Here is an 18,540-nt window from a genome sequence, read left to right as displayed (position 1 = left end):
GTTGTAGGAAATTGCCCTATTATGTGAAACACGCTGAAAGAGCAGTCTCACACACAGGTGTACAGTATATATATATATTGACACCTGAAGAAGGCTCCACGGCCGAAACGTTGTGTTCTCTTTCTTCTTTTTTTCAGCATGGAATAAACCTATTGTTCCTTTGCAGCCTACGCATGCTGACGCAGCTACCCACCAGTATATATATATACACAGACACACTTGCATGTGTTGCGTCTATATCTATAACATACACCTGCGATGCACGGACGATTCAGGTTATTTTACGTCTTCCTCCTCTGCTTAAATTCTTAAACTCAAGGCTGAATATGACATTGAACTTGATGTATTCGGCCCGGTAGCCATCGTCAAAACGATCGCAGATGAGAACGTGTTTCTCTTGGCGGTAAAAGCTCTCGGGCCTGTCTGACCCATCAGAAGTCCGCGAACTGTTGGTAAAAAATGATTATAGGCACTGCACATAGTTTCTTCAGAGCCAGGTGTGACTGTTCTGCAGACCGCAGTCTAAAAGGTACGTCGTATTTCCGGGCCGGGAACGCATTCTGCATGGAGATTGCCTGTTCTTCACTTGGCGTCCCGTTTTCCTTTCACCTCCTAAAAGACTCGTTGTCCACTTTACTCGGAGTAACTACATCGTCGCCCATTGTTGATGGGCCTTCAGTGGAGAAAACGGACAAAGGATCATCACAGAATAGCATAGACCAGTACACGTCTCCGTTTTCGGGCGCTTTGGCTCTGTTATTCAGTTATTTAATTGCTTTTTGCCATAAATGTCCACGTCTTTTTGGCATTGAGCAGTCTACTATAAAACATATTATCCTTGCAAATTTGTGTTGTTTTCAATTTTAGGTATTTGAATGCATCAAACAATCAGTTAGATGTATTTGGGTTTTTTTTATCAAGAAAGTGTTTTAAGGACTATATTTAGTGGGTTTTTTTTTCTAAAGTAATAGTTTTTCGATGTCATTATTTAGAAAATACAACTAGTCGACGATTCCAAACTTTTTGCCGAACTGCAAGATATAATTACCGCTGGGGGGCGCAAGGATATTATTTGTATTTTTAATCTTTATTCTTTCGCATTTACTGTAATTCCGGAAAGCGCAAGCGGTTACGCCGGCACCCGCGTTTCCCTTATTTACGAAGGAAATGCTGAATTTCGAAAACACTCGCAGTGCTACCCGTGCAGGACAGTCCTTAGCTGTTCTGTGCTACGTACTGTTCTACTTGAAGTTGAGTCGGTTTTTTTTTAACCTTATTTAGTTTTAAACATTAAATCGGCAAGGTTGATTTTAGGGGGGGAAAAAATAAAAAAGGACAAAACGTGCGTGGTTCCACTGGGGCTCGAACCCAGGACCTTCTGCGTGTAAAGCAGACGTGATAACCACTACACTATGGAACCGGCCGCCGACAAGAGGCTCTGAAATGGCGCTGTTATAGCAGCAGGCACTGCTTATGACATGATTTACCGATGAGGCATTTTTGTTACTTGCACCTATATTTACACGCATATTAGAAACAGTTTCGATCTGAAAGCATCGAATCTGTTCACTGGCGCGGCTCTAGCCGTGCGCGACCGCTCCTGTCAGGAAGTCGGCTCAAACCGGCACACTCCGCACGCCGTGTCCCGGGAGATCCCACCAGCGAGTGACACTGCTCATAATCGCAGCGGGCTCGGAGTTAGTTTCCTGTTAAACCCACGGTCGCGTTTGTTTGCGGGTGTTTTGGGGCTCAGATCCATCACGAGGTCGTTGTTTCTTTTTAAAAACAACAACAACAACAACAACAACACACTGATTCGAAGCCACTCGTGCCGCGTGATCGCGTGCGTCTCCCCCCCTTTTTTTAAAAAAAAAATATATATTTTTTTTTGTTTTACCCCGGCGTTTTTCTTCCTCACCGTAGGCATTGTCAAAGGCATTTATTCACGCAATGAACAAAGACTCCTGCTGTGTCTCGGGGTAAGTTGTGGGCTGTTAGCCCCTCCTAGGTGTAAACTCTCTAATAGGTGAATTTTCATCATTTTAAATATCGCACATAGCTGAAGGCCTGCTACTGAAAATTACAGATCCTATTCACAGGCGAGGCGGAGCGGGGCGGGGGGGGGGTTGGGTTTTAACACGAACGAAAACTACCTGAGCATACCCTGCTCAAAACACCCCGTGCCCGGACCCTTCCTGCTCGCCTCCGTTATCTTGGGAATATCAAAAAAGCAACAGTTCAGACCGAAGGAGAAACACCAGCCTGGCACAGCGCTTCTGCGGAGTGTTTCCGACTTTGAGAGAAAATGGTCGAGGCTTGCCTATTTTCTGATACATCACGGCCCTCGGACGCCCACTTCTCTCACGGAATGCGGTCTGACGTGACTGTAAATAGGAGTTAACTCCTGCTGATGGAACAGCCGATCGCAGGCGCTGTGCGCCGGCTCATTTATCGCTGAGGTAGTTGGGAAAAGGGCAGAAAGCAGCCAGCCCCCACCCCTATCGCCGCTCTGTCCTTTCACCCCCGGCGTAAATCATCCCTACAGCCTGGATAAAGGTCTAACACCGTGTAGCGCCGCGTCTAAATCATTTCAACGAGATTAAGTACGAGAACATGATCTAAAAACGAGCTACCAGCTATCAGCTGGACGAGAGAGCAAAACCTCGGTACGAGATTTGCTACTTTAGAAACTGTGGAATCGGGAAACCGTGCAATGAGAAACTCGGTGCCATCAAAAAATGCATAAACCGAGTCAGGGTCTGCCTTCGGATTAATTAACAGCCCCGGCATTGATCCTCTCTCCCGGGACAAAGTGCCGTCACGCCCGCAGGCCACGCGTGGGGCGTCTGTCCAGAAGAAATCTGTTCTGCAAGACGGCAAAGCTGGTGCTGGGACGGAGCTACGCTGTGTTGTGCTTATTAATATTATTTTCATACAGACGTCTCCTTGCCGTGGTGATGATGGAGAGCCTTCAGATAATTACCCGAACCTGGTCACAGTGGCACTTCTGTGTCATACACGGGGAGGCCATTCGACGCAGGTAGCTCGTGGGGTTATAGTATGTGTCCCAGACCTTATTACGCATGACCGGGCTTTTTGTTCCCCACTCCCACCACCCTTTGTGTAAGGGAGTCCCCCCTGTCTCCGTTTCAAATGTTCCTCCTCCCTGTTCAGTTTCAATTCAGGGAAAATCTCGACTGGTGTTTTTTTTTATAAGACAAAAGAGTATCGTTCGCAGTTCGGGTCGGTGCTAGTGTCTAACGAAACCATGAAGCGGCAGCTGGTTAATTGGACTAGACGCCGACCGATACCCTTGATGAATTTTCATATTTTGTGTTTCTGGCAGTAAGCAAACGGTGAAAATGTGCAAAAAAAAGAAACCTTAATTTTGTTAAAGGTAATGACTTTTTAAGGCTAATACAGCTCACGAAAGTATGCATTACTTCAAGTTATATTATAATAATAAATTCAAGTAGGGAGCTGCGTCAGCATGCACAGCTGCAAAGGAACAAGTAGAGGTTTATTCCATGAAAAGAGAAGAAAGAAAACAACGTTTCGGATGTGGAGTCTTCTTCGGGTGAGACGCATAAAACCCGTGTAATATAGGGTCTAATAATAATAATAATAATAATAATAATAATAATAATAATACACTGTATAGTTAGATATTAGTAGTAGTTTTACTATTAGTATTAGTAGTAATAGTATTAGGAGAAGAAAAAGAAATCACCTTGCAATTCAAGAGCCTCTAGACCTTATTTTGTATTTTAGAATTTGGAATCTCACCGGTCTGATTTTAGTCTTTAGGAGGAGGAACAGTACTTCTGGCTCAAAGTGCCGGTGCCCCAAATTTTGATGTCTGTGTTCGGCTACGGATGATGTATGTTGGGCATATCACTGCGCCCTATGGTCTGCTGGCGCTGCCGGCACAGAGCGCTGCCTCCGTGCAAACATTATTTTGGCTACGTGAACTCGTCCACCTCGTCGGCCTCGATCCTCGGCCGTGGAGATGAGCGTGTCGCCGGAGGAGTGACACGGGGCAGGACGGTGCTCTGGCCGGGCTCAGCCCGCGGAGCGGTCCGTGTGGCGTGTGGGGGGGGGGGGCGTGCGAGCGGTGCACGTCACTGGCCGATGTCACCGCGGAGCCGGAGAGACCCACATCCTCCTTCCAGACGGAGGGACCCGACACGCGAGCGCGCAGGAGACTCCTGCAGCTGGAGTTAGGCCTCAGACAGGGACGCCGCTGTGCTCGCCGGCCACCCCGGTCACAGACCCCTCCCCCCCCCGCCGCCAGCCCGAGCGGCACCGCACGGCTCGGGACAGCCTGCGCGGGGCTCTGCTCAGTTCGTAGTGAGCGGCTCTGAGCGAATTTCTTGTTTAACACGCACGTTTCGATAGGGAGTTTATGAAGGTCAGTAGAATAAACTGGAGACAGAACTGCAGTATTTATTCTCTTCTCAGTGTTTTAAAAACAATTCTCCACTTTTCGAAACGTTTTGATCCACATCGCCGCTGATACGGATATGAGAATTATTATGTAGTATACAACCCACGGCTCTGTGGTCTTTCCGTCAGCTCCGTCTCTGCTTGGCTACAGACTATTGGGCTGAAACGCGGTAAAACAACAGCTGAAAATGCGCCTGGATCTGACACTCAGGGTGCTGCAGATGCGTCTGTCCTACTTTTTTTTTCAGAAACGTGGTTCCTGTGCGTTTGGATGATGCGATTTGTACCTGCCGTGTTTAGCAATAATTACAGCTGCCGCTTTTACACAATGTGCAGTCTAACGTTCTTCCTCTCTCCCTCCCCTAAAAACAGAGAGCGAGTGCTCTTTGACACGCGTGACCCTTTCGCTTCGCAAGACTGCGATTGCGATTGTCCGAGCAGAGCTCAGCCCTGACATAATGCTCTGTTGTCTGCGTCGCCCCTCAACTTGCTCGGACGTGATTCTCGAACAGCCGAAGAATGCAAAAAGTCCCGGGCTCGGGAAGAGTCGCTCCCGGTCGAAATCGTGTCCGGGTTGTGGTCCGGTGGCCCTGTGGGTCTGGAGCAAGTCAGGATGTTCGGGGCTCCGCCAGCTTTGAGTAGGCGTCCCGTACGTGCAGGCAGCTGAGAGTTACAGGGTACACGGCACGACCCGCGTGTGTGAGGCAGTGGAGAGAACGACACATGTGCACAATGTTACTCCTCCAAACAGAGCCCTGTTGTGGGGAGATGACCCTCCTCGCACGTAGCTCGGCTCAGTAATGCGGATTCCAGAAGGTGCTTCATTCAGCGTCGGGGGAAGCAGGTGTGTGAACACGTTGGCCTCTGGAATCGCAGAGCGCCCAGTACACGGGGTTTCTGCGGAGAAAGAAGCGAGTGTCAGCGCTGGTACAAAGCGACCGGGGGGGGTGTGTGTGTGAACGCGGCCTGCTTTCTTTACACCCCCGAAGCACAGAAGATACCACCAACACAGAACTTAACAATACCATTAGATAGCTCGTGTCTTGCAGCCCTGCATAAATACGACTGAAGAAGAAATTCATTTTATCCCGTCGATTTACACTCGACAAGAGCGATAGTGAAGCTTTGACTTACATTTTTTTAAAACATAGCGTCACACTTTAGGTCACGCTTCTGCGTGGTCTTGCCGTTTCCGAACTCGCACACCTATTTGCTTGCCGAACCTCGGACCCGGAGCTGGGCAGCTCTGAGCAGCGCGGGGCCGACCGCCTGACGTCTGTCCGTGCTGTCCGTCGGATGAGTGCAAGCACATGGCGGCGCGAATGGGTTTTAGGCACTCGGGGCAGAGGTCAGGCTGAGCCGCAGAGGCGCCTGTGATCGGGGAAGACCATCGACAGTGACGCTCACGAGACTAGCCGGCTGCTGACGCGCTCCGAGGCTGTGGAAATCGCGCGCTGTCCTGTTGTGAATCACGATTCTTCCCAACCGAGACGGCCTGACCAGAAACATGGACACGTCGTGAATACATACCCCGGACACAGCGACCGCATGGATGATGAACATACTTTTAAACACTAAAAAAACGTGCAAAAAAAATAAAATATAGGCTACAAAAAAAAACACCCTAGGTTGTAATTCTTAATCACAATATATGTTTGTACGATGAAATGTGAAACAGTGAAACACGAGTCGGGGGACACGAGTGGAAGACCACGGGGAAGTGCCTTTAAGCGTGAGAGCGGGAGGCACTTCTGACACAAGGGCTGCTGGGAGTCTGGGATAAGGAACCAGACAGGCTGCACAAGGTGACCCACCGGCTGGCTTCAGGGAAGGGCTGGATCTTCGGGTCAAACAGCTACCAGCTCGCAACCGAGCCGGCTGTGTGTGCTGGACGGCCTCCCCTCGCTTGCAGCCCTTCTGCCCCTCAGTGAGCGGCAGTGGCAGCCGTGAAGAGCTGGCCTGTCGCCGTCTCTACTGCACACTTACACACGTGTGCAGCCCAGCTCCACAGCACCTTATTCTTGCATCAAATGACAAACAAATGTTTTCAGAAAACGGTGCTGTAGGAAAGGAGAGGTGTCATCGACCAGCTGTGTGAAAGCCTACAATAGCTACGGCTTTCTATCATTTTGCTCATTATTTGTGGAAGGGAGTAACAGAGCTTGTTCGTGTTGAACTCTCTCACCTCCCCAGATGCATCTATTTCTGGAGTCTGTGCGCTGGAGCCACGCGCTCCTTCCATTTTCATCCTTCCAGATGTAAAATTCGACTTCACACAGTACTCGTCGGTACCAATATTGCGACTGTTCACGTTCGAGTTCCTTCACCGTGATTGTAAGGCTAAGAATATGCGTTTAAATCAGGCCGTGGTCGAAACGCTGGCCCAACTCGACAGATTCCAGAGCGGCGGATAGCTCAATCACGTGGAGTTATTATGCTTGTACCCAGATATTTAAATGAGTTTTATTAATTTATTAAGCACTGGCAAGTTTAATCCGATCACACGCCCACGGAAAGTTAACCCCCTGTGCCCTTTGTGTCGTGTGTGAGGCGGTCGCAGCCCGCAAACGTCCGACTAACAACCTGTATTGCATTCACCTGTAAAGCAAGAACTTACCGGCTCTAGGACCCAGGGTGCGCGATATTTCTCTCCAGCTGCTGCAGTGTGAAACTGGCGATGAGGGAAGATCGCGGAGAGAAACCTAAATTTCGCCCCGGATTTATTCCTCTTTAAAATCACCTCGGAGCCCCGAGACGGAAGTCGGCGGCGCCGGCAGACCCCTCCCCGCGTGCCCGTGAAAGCCACGAGCCCGGACCCGCTCGAGAGCAGCCCCGCGCTGAAGGTAAGGCGGCGCGAGTCGGTTGCCATTGCTAATAACAAAGGCGCTGCGAGGGGCATTAAAGGGGCATTGCAGGCAGTCGTGGGGGCGACAGTTGCACCGTTTAAACTTTTTCTTCTTATCCTTTATTCATTTGTGCTCAACTTCATGAGGACAAACAGGTGTGTGCGTGATGGTAAAAATGCGAAAGAAAATGCTTATTAGCAAGAATACGGTTGCTTCTACCAACACTATACTACTAGACTACTACCAGTATCCTAGTTGTAGTAACAGTAGTTCCTATTCAGTTGTTTATTAAAGGCAGCATACATGATACCAGCCTACTATTGTTCCAGTACAATCCACTGAAGTGATGTGCACTGTGAAACCCTTTTAAAGTTTTGCGGGTCAAAGCTGTGTTGCATCTTTTTTTTATTTTTCTCTCCGGCTTCTGTAGCACCCTGTAGCTCCGTAGGCAGGAATATATCCCGCTCTGGCGGGTATCCTGTCAAGTTGTCTTCAATTTCACAAGCAGTTTAATTTCTTTAAGTGATTAAGAAGGTTATAAGCCTGCAAGAACACCGCCTTTTGAACAGGCTATACTTGTTCTATGTCATTCATTTTCATGTGCATGTCAACTGGAGCACGACAGCGTTCATTTCACCTGGTGAAAAGCGAATCAGGTGTTTGCAGAACTTACTTTTCCTCTTATTGACTGGTAACGTAACTCGATGGAGATGTTTGCCACCGCGGTGTGTTAAAATGGCAGAGAGATCGGGACATTCCGCCGCGAATAGCCCACTGACCCAGTGTATCTGACAGGACAGACGCCGAACAACTGAGCCGGTTTAATGACAATTGGGCTACAGCAACAGAAGGATTTAGCTCTTAAATACATGGCTCTGTGATAAGACAGGACTAAATCTTTTAACTCACGGATTCATTTTCGTGCGTGTTTGTTTTACAACACACAACTGGACGTTTTCCGGAATGTGGTCGCTAAACATACACTGTTTACTGCCGTGTGACTTAACTGTTCGGGGTAGATCTGCGCTCAGCACGCCCTGAAACACACACACAAGTCTCCAAACGAGACTTTTAGATTCGTCGAAAGACGCCGCAGACTTGAGATTCCCACACTACCCGCGTTAGTACATGTGGGTGCCACATTTTCGGCGATTCTTGAGCTCCGATCGGCCGGATACTACCGGAATCGCTAGCCGTGTTCCGAGCGCTGTCTGTCGCCCAGCGATCTCGTGGATAACCCGGTGCCTTGCGTTCTTCATTCAGAGTGCACAGCCACAGCAGGGAAACTGCAATGTGGAGGAGATCGCGGCCGGCCGTGCTCAGACACAACGCCGTTTTCTAGTTTGAGCGAATTTCTGCGCGATCTTAAACGGGTACCCTTGGGTTCTTGTTAAATTCCGAGCGTATTTAGTGCTAAATTTCTTTCTTTTTTCAAATGCAATTCACTTTTTGATCGCTGATAATCATACAAATGTAGACGCAGTTGTGTATTTGTGCATTCGGTATTAGCACAGCGGAATCCAGTCGACCAACCAAATTCACATTTTTTTCCCAGCACACTATATTTACAATATGCATATGAAGGGGTTTTAGTGCGAAAGCTGTATCCACGGGCTGCTTTTCGCGTCACCGTTATAGTGCTGCAGAGAGCCTAATGCAGAAATAGGTCATCCTTTGATAGTTTCTGTTTATTTTCATAGTCGTGTTTCCTTCTAAAGGTGGTCAGATGAAGGACCTGGCCGTGCTGCCAGTGACTGTAGAATGCTGTCGAGACAAAGTAGGCACTATTTGAAGTCAGAGAAAATAACACGGTCGTTTCACATTGCGAGATAACACGACTGGACTCGCTGTGAACTTGCTTTCATTTTCAAGACACATTTCATTATTTTAATTTCGTTTGGTTGAAATCCTCGGGAAAGCAATGTAAGATTAAAAAAAAAACTCCTGTTTTCTCTCATCATTAAATAATGGTGGTATTTCTATGCTGCTTCTGTGCGTCTATGGACCTTTAGGTGTGAGACATTCTCGTCGCTAATGGCTGCAGTCGAAGGTAGCGTTAGCGTTTCAGACGGAACAGGCTTAGCATGGCCTTCCAAACGACGCATCGGCAAGGGTGGTGTTTTTACCTGGAGTGACCTTGCTGTGCGGAAGCGGGGTCTCGGCACCTCGACTTTGCTCTGATCTGCCCTGCCCGAGCTTAATTCCACAAGCAAGGCTCGTGCGCGCCTGCTACGTGTCGTGTGCCTTGTGACAGTATAGAGATCGCAGAGCGGTGTCTGTTTTAATGAGGGATTTTAATTAATGCAACTGCAGGTAGGATGGAATCTCGGTGTTGCAGATTATGCGCCGTGCAGAACCTCCGACTCAAAAGCGCCAGGTGTGTATATGTTCGAGCAGGACGAGCCGGCTATGTTATATTAAAGCTTTTAAATTCTGGTCTGGCAATCCTTCAATGAGCTGTGCTGTTAAAGAAGAACAGTTGTATCGATGAATCGCGTGATGCTTGCACGAAAAGCGATATATATATATCGTAATGATTACTGAATTTTAAAAAAATAAATATAGCATGTTGTCTTCATTGTCCTGACCCGGTATATGGCTATTTTGTGTGCTTCTTTGAGAAAAGGAGTTTAGCATAAACTTGAGATTGAAAAATGACTGGGACATATATATACAGTATATTGGGTAAAGAAGACGAATTATAACACCAAAAACAAGAACAATGATAATATCTGTCCCTTATAAAGATGACGTTGAAATGTTTTGTTCTACAAAACCTGCCCAAGATCCAGCTGCTTAACAGTGTTCGCTGACTAGAGTGAAGCTCTCCATTGCTGGGCCTCTTAAAAGCGTGAATAGTCCCTGTGTACTTGAAACTAATGAACAGCAAGCAGGGATGGTTTGAATAAGACATTTTTTTTGCTGCAAATTTTAAGGTAACTTACATTTATACCCATTTAACTGAAGCAGCCCTAGTGGAGTAAGTTGCAGAAGGGTTGGGCACTGCCCTGTCCATCTCACCCAGAATCTGGGCCCACACCCTTCCCATTACAAATCCACAGCACGCGATACTCCACACTGCTGTCAGACAGCCACTGGAGCATTATTAATCAAGCTATGGGACAGTTATATATTGTTGTGAAGTAGTGAAATCACAAATAATAAGTTGTTGCACAAGTCTTTCATCATCATCTGGCCTGTGAACCACACCTCATATAGTCAGCTGTAGAATCCTCCTTGTGTGAGATGTTTTGATTTTGTACTAATTACTTGTGTTCTGCAAAGCAACGAGCTCTCTGCTTTCCAAGACAACAATGGAATGTTGCATTCATGAAATATTACAGGATGGTAAAACACAAGTTTGTCGAGGACCTTCATTGCAAAGTGGGCATTGCAACAACAGTGCTTGGTGTCCTCTTCAACAGTGCCTCACCACATATATCTACAAACATGTTTCTGTATATTACAGAGAAATCACTATCCCAAGTTGTATGCTCTTCACCAGTTCGCAAACACTCTGCTGATGTCTAATGATCAATGAGTAGCATGTTTAACATAGAAACAGGAAAAAAAGACACTGATTTGCATGTACAAATTAACGATAGTTGTTAGCTTTGTTATTTGAATTTTTTTTTGTGTGGTTGGTATTGGGAGAACTACAGACAGCTTTCCTAGAAAGAGTTCAGCAAACTTTTAAAATGTGAGTGCTTTGGGACTACCTACAAATTCACAGTAACTTCCTGATCTGGAGAGCAGTGCCGTGGGGTGTCTACTTCAAGTCCTCGATGTGCGCAGATGTTATCCGAAAATGCCGGATTAGAGCAGGACAATGTACTAGGTGTGCATCCAACAATATCTACAGTACATGAATTCACGTGATCTTGTTTTCGGTGCTCCACATATATAAAGTATTTCTGTAACGCAGCTGAGCTGTTGGTGTGAAGGAATGCTGCTAGGGTTCTGGGGGGTCAATGTCCAGACCCATGCCATTATTCTGACAAACACAAGAACTAAGCCCTCTCAGAAATGCTTGATCTTTAAGTGAGCAAAGAACCAAACACTTCCATTCACACCAGCATCCCCTCCACCACAGTGTGAGGAAAGAAAAATAAATACCATCATCATCATCAAGTGATAGGAAATTGTTCGACACCTATTTCTCTGTAGTGCACCCTGAGCAGCAAAATAACAGCGACTGCATGACGTCTGCCCTGTGCATGAAACTGCCAGTGGCACAAAATACCCCCACAACAGTGGGGTGCAAACTGTGGGGGTGCACTCCCCGAGGGGGATAGACTGGGAGTGGTTGCAAATTCTACATCTTACAAGTAACCACACAAATTGGCAGACAATGAATGAATGGCTTGTACAGGGTTTATGCAATGTTTCCCCAAAGCTGTTACGTTATTGGAACAGTTTGATTGCAGGCACAGGAAGTCTGATCCAGGTATTTTGTTTGTTTGTTCTTTTGTTATTGGTTGTTAACTTTCTTTGAACGCTGCAGCTTGGCGCTTCCTGCTCAAAGCCCCGGGTGCTTTGTCTTGTTGTCGCTGGAGCACAAACAGGCGACACTGACCCGTTGGCACACTGTTGATCATCCCTTCTCGGTGCTGATGTGACCGTTTCCTTGATATTCCTTATTAAAACTCAGTGTGTTGTTTGTTTTACTCCCCAGCGTTAGTAAGCACACAGGTAGGGGATCCTCAGGCAGGGTCCCAAGTGTTAGGCAGTGCTACCCCTTAGCAACCTGATCCTGTCCGATCCCAAGCTCAGCAGGGCCGGGCCTGGTCAGCACAGGGGGGGAGCCCTGAGGACAGCCATCTCGATGCTGCAGGAGGTGTTGGTGGACCAGTAGGTGGGGCTACTTGCTCTGGATCCCAATTTGCAAAACCATGACCCCCGTGTCTCCCTGGAAGGAGAATCTGTAGTGTAGGTAGAGCCAAGCTATGGGTGAGACATTAAAACCGGGGTCCTGATTGCTCGGTCATTAAAGATCTCAAGTATGCTTTTAAAAATAAAAAGTAGCTCAATCCAGTCTGCTTCTGCCCAGTCTGGCCTTCCTACGTTTTCTTCTTAATCCAGCTGTCAGAGCAGGTTCTTACTCCCCCTTGATCTGCTGTGCAGCTGGGCTGGGGCGCAGGTGGTGGGGTTCATTGGCAAAGCCCCCTAGAAATTTAAAGACCTTCTGTTAGCAGCGGGGAGAAAGTCCAGTAAGCAAACGCGTTATTGTTCGTTTCCAACCGCACGTTCTGAATGTAGAGGTAAGGGCAGGAAAGACCGGGCCGGGGCGGGTTTATTTTTTATGTTTTCAGCGCAGACTATCTTCTCCGCCTTCCCTGTTTTTTTTTAACCTTTTCCCGTTCATCTTTCGCAAACGTGTGAACCAAAGGGGTGCTTTAGGCGCCTCTGCCTCTCGGTTCGCGCCCTGTGGCCCCGACACCAGCTCACATCGCTCTTTTCCGGTCGCGCTGGTTCTGTGTGTCAGGACTGTCTTGCCAGGAACAGCGATAACCAGAGCCGACTCTGTGTAATATTCGTGTTAGTAGCAGGCGTACAGAGCAGGTCGGTACAGCTCTCTTCGATATTAATGAAATAAAATGGCACGCCATTGTCCGACTTCCCCCTACGTCCTGCACTTGTCCACATTTCGTGCCGCGTGTTTGTCTGTGGTGTGTGCGTGTCTTATGGCCTAACACGTAAAAACTCGCAATCTGTGGGGGTGTAGAATGCATGAGCTCGCGGGGGTGAGACGTTGACGATGCGCACCAGTTTCGCTCTTCCTTGGCTGCAGTGCTTTCTTGGGGGAATATGCGGGGTCTGTGACCAAAGGGAACACATGGCCGTCTTTCTCAAAAGCTAGTGCTACTTGACTGCGCTGTGCTACTCCCTTCGGCCGCCGCGAGACTGTTGCTTTCCTCCCTCCGCCTGAGGTCGGCGATTTCAGTCTGGTCTTGGCGTGAGACTAAACAATAGTTCTTTACCCCAGCATTTCGTAATGCACGTATTTGTAAACCAGGGCTTACACTGAAGATCGGCACTTCATAGATTGTGCGTGATAGATCATCGTGGTTATGTCGTGACCCCTCTGTTATCTGTGTCGCAATACTGGTTAGTTTCTGGGTTCAGGCGCTGTTATACGTGTCAAAAGAAACATCACAATGATGAGACGTTTGCCGACTAAAAGCTACTGTTTGGGCTCAGAAAGTAATCGGGCAATGCAGGATGATACAGGTGAAAATATCGCGGCGCGAACGCCAGCTGGCCTGCAGGTTTGATGTCTGTGAGGAGTCCCACGCTTTTCTTAGCTGAACATTTTTTTTTAATTGGGTTTTCTATCGCGGTGGTAATTGTTCTCTTACCACGGTATCGTGTTTAAATTATGTTAAGAAGGATCTGAAAAATTCTTCGCCAGAAGACGGAGTTTATAAGAAAGGCATTCTCGCATCCGCCAGATGTGCAGTTACTGCTGCCCGATTCACCTTTGGTTGTGCATTACAGCGTAATGTTTTGGCATGTTAAGGTCAGTCAACGTGTCTAAAATGGGCTTGAAGTGTGTAAGTCTGTCTCCTTCCATCGGCTCGCCGCCTTTTTAATGAGAGTGAAATACTGTGCTCTTTGCCTGACGTTTGAAGATACAGTTTGCGTGCCTAAAAATGTCCATGACTGGAGCGCCGAGGACTCGGAATAATTTACAGTAGTTAGGTATTAATCCTACACACAGGCGCCTGCTCCGGCCCCTCGTGTTAATTCCGCAGCGAGCAATGCTACCTTTGCAGGCACTTCGAACACACTTTCGTGGGCTTGTCACAGCCGCCCGCGAAAACCCTTTTTTCGCGGAGCCGGCTGCCCCGGTTTGCCGTCCGCACGGAACCGGGAGCGTTGTCTCTATGGACCCAGTCTCGCTCCTCTCCCAGGCACTTGAGCTTTTCCAGTTTAGCGCACCGTTGCGATCCCCTTTCCCCTTGAGCGGCTGGGGCCTGCGTTGCATGCCGGGCGCTGTAGTCCCAACTCCTCCCTTGTACGAGCTGTCACCGACAGGGCGTGGGTAGCGAAACACTACAAGTCCCATACTGGCACCTCTCCATCTGCCCCTCTCTCCCATCGGAGACTGAGATACCGTACGGACTGTCTTGACGACCCCCCCCACCCCCCCGGTCGGACTTTCGGAACCGAAAACGGGCGAGATTAGTGAACTGCCACGGACCAGAACGAAAGAAACGCAACTGACTCTTTAATTTGAGGTATTTGTTTCTCCAAATAATACGAAGAAAACGGAAAGATGGTTGTTTATATAATTTGATAGAGGTGGCTAAAATTTGACGAATTTATTCAGCGGCTGTAGTCAACAGGAATCGGTTCGGTCTGATCTTATTTCCAAACCCAGAAACGGTTTCCGTAGGGGCTGAGGCGGGACTGTCCGTTGCGCGTTTCGTGCCTATACGGTCGGATTCAGATATTTTAACACTGGGAAGCAATTTGTAGCCAGCGAACGCAGTGTGATATTAGTAGCTAAGGTCGACTTTGCTACGCAGGGATCTTAAATCGCATGTTATCTGCGATGCATTCGTGAGAGTAACGTTACTAAACAGCGTCCCCGCACAGGTACAGTGAGATAAGTTGCTCTTATTGCTGGCTGGGATCTCGCCCCGTATCGGAACTCTTAATGTGACCGAATTTCAGACGCAGGGGGAAAGTGCCTACTGTCTTGTGCTGCCGGTGCGTGGCTCCTCTCTGCGATCCTGTTCCTGAAGATCGAGCAATGCAAAGGTTTTTTTTTTTCCTCCCACGAGGACAGAAAAATACCATCCCGAAGGCGACCCAATACGCGCAGGGTATTCTGCCCGAGTTTGCGGAGGGCTGGTTTGTTTGCTCTCCGCCGCCGATGTGATGTTACCTTAGCTGGGAGAGCGGCTTGGCCGGGAACCCGCTGGGCTCGGTGGCTTGTGTGTGTGTTGCAGCTCGGCTTTGCCCGTGTGGGTTTAAGAAGGACACTTTCTGACAACCGAGTTCAAAAGGTTCGGGATCTCCACTCTCTTTTTAAAACGGCGTCGTTCCGAGACTCTCCTCTTCAGGGAAAACAGGATGTGTTTTGAACAAAACAACCGCGTTCCCTCGCGTTTCTCTTTAGTCCCAACATTTCGGACCACCTGAGAAACGAAGCGTGCTCTTCTTATGTTGTGATAAACCTGCGCAGGTATACAGCTTACACGTCCTATAGGTTGCTAGACGCAGGCAGAACTAGCTTCTGTTGCACTTATATGTCGTGAAAACAGTCGTGCGTTACTGCACAGCCCATTTTATGAAATATTTATAGCGTGCTGAAAAGGTACGCTTCTTCTACACGGGCAGCCGGTTGTAAGAGCAGAGCAGAGAGCGAAGGCGGACTGCTCTGCAAGTCGGGTGAGTAAGAAGATTTTATTTTTGTGCTCTTGCTTCATGATGTGCAGCCTTGTCGAGGGGGTTTAAAACTGACGTACACGGTGGTCAGGGACTTTAAGCGCCGAGCATAATCCCCTTGCCTGCTCCCGGCCGCGCGTGGCTGTGGAACTGCATCTGGAAAGGCAGCGAAGTGTCTCGGGACGGAGGAGGTGCTCGGCTCAGGCACAGCCCGAATGAGAGGTGACATTCGTCTGTTTACAACTCATTCGGGAAGTTGTTTAAATCATATGGCTTAATTGTGTTCAACTGTCGTTCTGTGAAGTCCGGACAGGACTGTGGGCTACAGGACAGTCTTATTTTTATTTCATTTTTTTTCCCAAAAAGCTGTGATTGTGGATTAGTGCTTAAATAAATACAGACTTTCGCCCTATCCCCCGATATCGGTGGCTCCGCGGAGCGAGCACCAATGAAATGGCTGCTTTTTGCGGATCTATTGGTAAAAAAAAAAGACATCCCCACCCCCGCCCTGGGGCAGTAGTCGGCCCCGCGGAGTGCTGGCCCCAGGGAAAACGGCGCCCGCTGCCGGAGAGGCTCCCGTGTGCGGGAGCCGAGGTGCGCCGCGGTATTGTCATCTCCGTTCACGTGAGTGCACGGGATGCGGTGCCGATCAGCAGGCCTGCTATTTTTAAACAGAGCTAGTCAAAAAAACCTTTCAGTCTGGGGGGGGGGTAGCTTTGGAAGTCAAAGGTTTGCTGGATCTGTTTCAGCAGATAAGCAGCCTGTTTGTGGTGGTCGTGTGCCGGGGGTCTTGTGCCTTACAAGCCTGACATCAGTGAGGCTGTCCCCCCACTGCAATACCCTGGAAGCTGTTTTCAACCTGCAAGACTGGACTGTTGGTGTGGTGTGAGCGAACCGGTCTGTTTCGGGGTTCAGCCACCTTCACACGAGGCCCAGAACTACAAGGATGTTGGCCATGTCGGTAGGGGGGAGAGGAAATTCAGGAGAGATGTTTTCTGTGTGCGGAGAGGGGATTTGGGATTAGGAAGTTGAGTGTATAACTAAGCGTGATTTAAGGGTTTGCACTGAACTGAAAAACAATGGCCTCTTTTTTTTCCCAGATGAAATTCTCTAAACAACAGCAGTGTCAGTCAGCGGAGTGTGTTATTTAAAATTCCACCTCTCTGAACATGGCTTTGAAACTTTTTCAGAACGCTTCTTTCTACCTTTTTCAGAAAAAAAAACAAACTCTGGCTGTTTACTCCAGTGTCAGTGGTGGGCCGGCAAACTGTGGAAGCCCCACAGATAAGCCTGTGGTTTTGTGGGATTGTTGGTGGCCAAGGTCGGTCAGCGTGTTCAGTGTGTTCGGGCCTGTCAGTGTGTTGAGGCCTGTCAGTGTGTTCAGTGTGTCCAGGCCTGTCATTGTGTTCGGGCCTGTCAGTGTGTTCAGTGTGTCCAGGCCTGTCATTGTGTTCGGGCCTGTCAGTGTGTTCAGTGTGTCCGGGCCTGTCAGTGTGTTCAGTGTGTCCGGGCCTGTCAGTGTGTTCAGTGTGTCCAGGCCTGTCATTGTGTTCGGGCCTGTCAGTGTGTTCAGTGTGTCCAGGCCTGTCATTGTGTTCGGGCCTGTCAGTGTGTTCAGTGTGTCCGGGCCTGTCAGTGTGTTCAGTGTGTCCGGGCCTGTCAGTGTGTTCAGTGTGTCCAGGCCTGTCAGCGTGTCCAGGCCTGTCATTGTGTTCAGCGTGTCCAGGCCTGTCAATGTGTTCAGCCTGTCCAGCGTGTCCAGGCCTGTCAGTGTGTCCAGTGTGTCCAGGCCTGTTAGTGTGTTCAGTGTGTCTGTGGACAGCGGTGAGAAGCTGTGTCACTGGTCCGGAGACGCTCACTCGTGTCCTTCCTGCGCAGGAGGTGCTGGTGCAGCCTGGGGCCCGTCGGAGTGCGCGGCGCCGAAGCCTGGAGCGAGCCCGTCCCGCCTGCGATGGTGTCGGCCCCTCCGCTCTGCAGCAGCGTGCACGGCTGGGTCAGCGCCGACCGGATCCGCATGTGCGGTATCAACGAGGACCGGTGAGCGCCGCCTTCGCCCGCGAGGCCTGTCCGTCTGCCCCCCCGCGCTGCTTTTTCAGCAGGAGGACATTCAGGGCGGCCTCTTGCATGCACAGCACAGCGGTGTCTCTGAAGGCCCGTCCATCGCGTCTCCTGATGCGAGCTGAGAGCTGGAGCAGGGAAAGACTGCGTCTGTTGTAGGAATCTTCGATTTGAGTGCTGTCCGCGACAGGAGACAGGACATCCCTGGTAGGCAGCTCACGAGGTTAAGCTCTTGAGGGAAAAGGCCCTCGTTGTTTTACAGCATAAGGAATCAATAGGAAGTTTATTGCAAGATTCCACAAGAGCATTGTGATGTTGCAGCTTTGTTGCTCTATTGGATTAGCGCTGTGATGGTATTTACCAGATTGTTGTCTCAGCGCAGAGCAGGGCAGGGTTCCCTGAGGCTTTTAAATGCATGCTGTTGCAGGACCCTCCTGCCTAATGGGTTGCTGGGCATTTAGTCCCACAACTGTAGCCGCCACAGTTGTGTGTTTTGTCACCCCTCCTGTTGGAGCTGTCTTGCGCATATTCTGTTTCTCTGGAGGTCGTTGACTGAAAAATGAGGCCCCCTCACCTTGCAACAACAGTGTGAATGGCTGCTAATTGATAAAAAAAGGGGGGAAAAGAAAGCCCAGCATGATCCGAGCAGCATAACTTGATCACAACTGTGAATGATTAGGTTAGGCTTGGAATCATTTTTAGCCACAACGCGTTACAGGGGCCTGAGGGCGCAGAGTGAGAAATGGCCCTTCATCAATTTCTGCCTGTTGGGGGAGGACATGTATTTATATAT

The 18,540-nt window shown here is 49.0% G+C and overlaps 1 protein-coding gene and 1 non-coding gene across 8 annotated transcripts in view; one reads left to right on the top strand and one right to left on the bottom strand.

Moving 5' to 3' along the window:
- Window positions 1-1,347: 1,347 nt before the first annotated feature.
- Window positions 1,348-1,420, bottom strand: trnav-uac (transfer RNA valine (anticodon UAC)). Its single transcript has one exon. It is a non-coding gene; the product is annotated as a tRNA-Val (tRNA).
- A 470-nt stretch (window positions 1,421-1,890) lies between these two features.
- Window positions 1,891-18,540, top strand: part of bcorl1 (BCL6 corepressor-like 1) — a 29,156-nt gene continuing 12,506 nt past the window's right edge. Inside the window, exons 1-2 of one of the 7 annotated variants that reach the window (XM_015351750.2) lie at window positions 1,891-1,979; window positions 17,568-17,726. In XM_015351750.2, the coding sequence (XP_015207236.2) occupies window positions 1,951-1,979; window positions 17,568-17,726 (188 nt within the window). In that variant the 5' untranslated portion in view covers window positions 1,891-1,950. The other 6 variants (XM_015351751.2, XM_015351749.2, XM_015351754.2 and 3 more) reach the window with 6 other exon arrangements.

Source organism: Lepisosteus oculatus, chromosome 8, assembly GCF_040954835.1.
Source record: "Lepisosteus oculatus isolate fLepOcu1 chromosome 8, fLepOcu1.hap2, whole genome shotgun sequence".
Classification (NCBI taxonomy): domain Eukaryota; kingdom Metazoa; phylum Chordata; class Actinopteri; order Semionotiformes; family Lepisosteidae; genus Lepisosteus; species Lepisosteus oculatus.
Note: the sequence above shows the minus strand (reverse complement) of the source record. Positions and strands in the feature narration are given on the sequence as shown.